The sequence below is a fragment of the Esox lucius genome, chromosome 20 (genome assembly GCF_011004845.1).
Source record: "Esox lucius isolate fEsoLuc1 chromosome 20, fEsoLuc1.pri, whole genome shotgun sequence".
Lineage (NCBI taxonomy): Eukaryota > Metazoa > Chordata > Actinopteri > Esociformes > Esocidae > Esox > Esox lucius.
The window spans coordinates 2,714,422-2,719,632 of NC_047588.1; the positions used below are offsets into that span (position 1 = coordinate 2,714,422).

Below are 5,211 nucleotides of genomic sequence, written 5' to 3' on the forward strand. Positions count from 1 at the left end.
AACAAAGCATTTCAGCCAAGAACATATGCAACTGTTTCTACTACAAAAACTGATTATTGTAAACTAGGAAAGTGCCTGAATGTACAAAGAATAGTAAATTATTGAATTTTCAATGACAATTGGCCAGCATGCTGATAAAAGGTAATCTCATGTAACCCCATTCAGCTATTCAGTGCCACCAACATAATTCAGCATGAATTTGCCCTGTTTGAGATACTATCATCTGAACAAATTATTACGCAGATCATCAGGAGCAACAAATGATGTTATTATATACAGCTCCGGAATAAAGTTGAAAAGGAAGGTTTTGAGTGAGGAACAGAAGAGTTCTAATTACGAGACCACTGCAAACTGAACGCTTCTGTTCCTCACTTAAAACTTTCCATTTCAACTTTTTTGGAAAGGAAAGAAAAAGGTGCAGCGGTCTAAATTTTTTACCAGAGATGTATTATACACACTAGTCAAGGTTGATGTTTCCTCTAGTCAAAGCACTCCATTCCCAGTTGTTTTGATTCTTGTTACAATACTTATTTAATCAGAAAGTTTTCACTCGTACATACACTCTTGAGTAGAATGCATTCTCTAACCACAATTAAGCTATACAATTGCCTGACCAACTACAGTCACAAGCATGATTTTTTTTATTTTATTTCATTTATATCTTTACTGTAATTCATACATATTATCAAAGCATTGTTTATATAACTGTATTTATTCTTACATCTTGAAATACATTTTATAAGAAATGTGCTATATAAATAAAGTTTGATTTGATGGCACCCATTCAGCCCAGTCAATGCTGGACCCCCAGTTCTTGTCCATATGCTATGACCAGGATTTAAACACAATGACACAGACTTGGACCACACAGACCGCTGTGCTGTTCAAGGTCCACTTTACCCAACTTCTTATATGAATTGAATACTAATGTTAGTGTAGCCTTATTCCATTATGCAGTATGCCTCCATAAGTATAGAGAGAGTGAATAATTGTTTCTTCTTTTGGCAAGATACTCCAAATGGTTGAATTTGAAGTCAGACAATTGCTGATGAAGTATAGATGCTAAGCTTTATCAGACTATATTTTTATATGCACTGGTTTAAAATTTTTGTAAAGATAAGTCATACACAATCTCCCATTTATAGGGCACCATACGTATTTTGACATATTATTAAAATGTCCAAATGAAGCACTTATATTTTCAATTTAGTTGCATATTTTTTCCATTAAAGAAATGCCTGGATTGTGAGCCATTGTCCCCACCAGACACTGGGTATCTTAACTGGAGTTGCTCTTCCAGGCCTGTGTGCAGCCATCAGTTATTTGATCTGCCAGACAGTAATTTTCCTGTGTACAAATGAAGTGACAAAACATACCTGACTAACAAGAAGCTTCTGTAATGCCAGCTATCCCATTACTTTTCATATCCTCAAATCGGGGGGACCAATTAATGGCTACTCTTCTTTTTGTTCTTCTTTCTGTACTCTTGTTATGGTTTTGTTTGTGTTTTGTTTCTGTCCTTGTATATGCTAAAATGTGTCAAAAAAAACCATAATACAGAAAGTATGGTTTCTTGCCACTTGTTTGTGTTTAATACAAACATGTTTTAAACATGTTTTTTTTATTATTTCAAACAAAAAGAAAAGCTCAGTGTACCATAACCTGTCATAAGGAAGAAAAAACACAGTAATACATCTGTTAAACATTTCTTCTCTTAAAATGTGGATTTCTTTCCAGAGTTTCAAATTTGCTCTTGCCTGTCCCCTTGGTACATCCCATTTTGAAACAGATTTTTCCTGGCTAGCAGTAGAAATATAAACTGTACTTCACAGATCCTACCAGTGAAAATATAGGCTATTGTGATTTACACTATGGAAGTCAGAGGTCTGCGTGTGTTGTTTTGCCTTCTCCTAATTAACGCCTCATTCCAGCAGAGCTCATCTAAGAAAAAGGGTGGAAAGAAAGGTAGGAAACTTTTCTAATTTGAAAAATAAATTCAGAATCCACAATACGTTTGATTCAATGTTTGTTTAGCATTTGGGTAGATAAAAGGGTTGTGCAAAACATACTGCTCAACCATATTCAATCATAGATACAGTTTTAGTTGATTCTTCTATAATCTCTTCAAAACAGATGCTGAAAATAATGTTGCAATAGAGGAGTTGAAGAAACAGATTGATAACATAGTGGTGGAGTTGAATCTCCTGAAAGAACAGCAAGCCTTGCAATCAGGTAAGGGAAGTACTTGTTGAAATGAAAATGTAAATAACTGAAACACAGACAAAACATCACTGTTTTTTTTACTTTTCCTATGCGATTATGATGCCATAAATGTAACTTAGAGACCAATTCACATGATGGGAACACGTGAAAGGGAGCTGATAATGTTTTCCTTGGTCTAGGGAATAAGTAAAGTCTGGATTCAATTAGGGGTGTTGCCTTTAAATTATGGTTTTAAAGTACTAGAAGGATGTTATGTTCAAACAGCATGTTAGGCATATGTATTGACACTGATGTTAAAGCCACAATCTCTGTGGTTATCTTGTATTTTTGTATTTTGTTTGCTGAGACAGTGTTCTAGTGGACATTGTACTGTCCATTACCTAAAAGGGGGTTTCAGCTGTCCCCAAAGGAGAACTCTTTGAGGAATCCTTTTTGGTTGCTGTTAGAGCCCTTTTTGGTTCTATATAAAATCCTTTCCACAGAGCGATTTACATGGAACCCAAAATAGTTCTGCTTTAAACCAAAAATGTCTCTCCTATCGGGACGGCCAAAAAAACTTTTAGTTTTTTTTAAAGTCTCCTAATAATACCACTTGATGTGAATATTCTTCCAGTATGCCTGAAAGGCATCAAGATTATTGGCAAGTGTTTCCTGGCCGATGCAACCAAGAAGAATTACCATACAGCCATTGATGACTGCCTTGCTAAAGGGGGCACAGTGAGCACCCCTCTGTCGGGGGATGAGAATGATCAGCTCTTCGACTATGTCCGCCGGACCATCGGCCCAGAGGAACACATTTGGCTGGGCGTGAACGATATTGTGACTGAGGGGGAATGGATAGACCAGACAAGCACCAGTCTGCGTTTTAAGAACTGGGAGACAGACATCACCCACCAACCAGATGGGGGTCGTACTCAAAACTGTGCCATCCTCTCCACCCCTGCCAATGGGAAGTGGTTTGATGAGAGCTGTCGTGCTGAGAAGGCATCTGTTTGTGAGTTCAACATTGTGTGAAAGCCATGCTTTTTCTTTTGTATTAGCTTAAACATTACACTATATAAGCCTATAAGGTGAGCAAATAACCTCTGTAATATCTGTACTATACCCAGGGGTGAAAGTAAATGCAGTTTTCTTGCCAGTAGTGGATCTCCTTTACATACAGGATAATCACTATTAATGTAGTAGCCTATGATCTCTGCCGGCCTAGACTTATTAGTCATAATATTAATATTATCATATATTAGCTTGAATGGCATGAACACAAATTCAAGATTTCTTTTCATCTGATTGTCAAACAATTAGCAAGGTGTTCCCAGGAAAGTTTGTCTTATCCAAAGTAATTCCAGCATCTTAAAACTGCATTAGCGACCAGCAAATTGAATGAATTGGAAGATATTTGTAAAAAACAAAACCAGAGAAATGACATTCGATGTCCGTTTGACTACACTTGTACCCTGAATTGATGCATCCACTCCTGTGCACGAGAATCCATTTGGCCATGTATTTTTCTTGGCATTTGGTTTTAATGATTGGAGTGGTCATATTTTAACAAGCATGTCATACCTATGGAGGTACATTTGTGTATTTTTGTCAGTACATTTGCAGTTAAATAATTTGTAACAGAGCACAATACTTTTTGCAATACAGTTACTGCCCACTTTGATTGCAGTGCTTGTTTTTTTTACTTTTGAAACTTTCTTTGACTGAAGAACTAGTTCTTCATTTGCACTTTTGACCCCACAGCTGTGGTCGGGCTTTAGTGGGAGGTGTGGATGGTGCTTCTCCATTGGCCAGTAATTTTTTGTGTGTTAGTTTGGCTACAACTAATACTGTTCAGCATTTCTTTCCGACACAAACAAAGTCATAGTGGACACCTACCTACGAACTTGTACCTAGAAGCATCTCAGGTAAGCATCACTGAGCTTTCTTCCATCCAATTTCCTATGATTCGGTGTTGGTTCATTATGTTCTACTATATTACATACATTGCGTAGAAGACAATAAGATAAATTATGCAAAAAAACTAACTGTTCCACTGTCATGAAATATGAATTATATATCAGCTTATGAAACAAATAGGACATGGTCTGAGTTACCGTGAATGAAAGAAAGGCGAATTGGCGAATGAAAATGTTGAGAACAGACGTTCGTAGCTAAATGCACTTGGTTAGCTTTAGAATAATAATTGCATGATTTTTCATTCTGCAGTATGTATGTATGTAATGTAATACTGTAAAACGTTATGAACTGACAATGAATCGTAGGAACTACAGTGGGGCAAAAAGGTATTTAGTCAGCCACCAATTGTGCAAGTTCTCCCACTTAAAAAGATTTAATTTTCATCATAGGTACACTTCAACTCTGAGAGACAAAATTAGGAAACAAAATCCAGAAAATCACATTGTAAGATTTCTTAAATTAATTTATTGGTAAATGATGGTGGAAAATAAGTATTTGGTCACCTACAAACAAGCATGATTTCTGTCTCTCACAGACCTGTAACTTCTTCTTTAAGAGGCTCCTCTGTCCTCCACTCGTTACCTGTATTAATGGCACCTGTTTGAACTTGTTATCAGTATAAAAGACACCTGTCCACAACCTCAAACAGTCACACTCCAAACTTCACTATGGCCAAGACCAAAGAGCTGCCAAAGGACACCGGAAACAAAATTATAGACCTGCACCAGGCTGGGAAGACTAAATCCGCAATAGGTAAGCAGCTTTGTGTGAAATCAACTGTGGGAGCAATTAGAAGAAAATGGAAGACATACAAGATCACTGATAATCTCCCTCGATCCGGGGCTCCACCCAAGATCTCACCCTTTGGGGTCAAAATGATCACAAGAACGGTGAGCAAAAATCCCAGAACCACACGGGGGAACCTAGTGAATGACCTGCAGAGAGCTGGGACCAAAGTAACAAATGATACCATCAGTAACACACTATGCCGCCAGGTACTCAAATCCTGCAGTGCCAGACATGTCCCCC

General features: G+C 37.4%; 1 protein-coding gene across 1 annotated transcript; it reads left to right on the plus strand.

Annotated features, from left to right (window-relative positions):
• The first annotated feature begins 1,869 nt into the window (after positions 1 to 1,869).
• clec3ba (C-type lectin domain family 3, member Ba) lies at positions 1,870 to 4,536 on the plus strand. The gene is made up of 3 exons (XM_010866624.2): positions 1,870 to 1,965; positions 2,134 to 2,232; positions 2,837 to 4,536. Exons 1-3 carry the CDS (start codon positions 1,872 to 1,874, stop codon positions 3,235 to 3,237), a joined length of 594 nt encoding a protein of 197 aa, XP_010864926.1. The 5' UTR covers positions 1,870 to 1,871; the 3' UTR covers positions 3,238 to 4,536.
• The last annotated feature ends 675 nt before the right edge of the window (positions 4,537 to 5,211 follow it).

What these genes read in the sequence shown, in the direction of transcription:
- clec3ba (XM_010866624.2), top strand. Translation starts at nt 1,872, where the DNA reads ATGGAAGTCAGAGGTCTGCGTGTGTTGTTTTGCCTTCTCCTAATTAAC. An exon ending in GAAAAAGGGTGGAAAGAAAG is followed by an intron (nt 1,966 to 2,133) that starts GTAGGAAACTTT and finishes TCTTCAAAACAG; the next exon opens with ATGCTGAAAATAATGTTGCA. An exon ending in ACAGCAAGCCTTGCAATCAG is followed by an intron (nt 2,233 to 2,836) that starts GTAAGGGAAGTA and finishes ATATTCTTCCAG; the next exon opens with TATGCCTGAAAGGCATCAAG.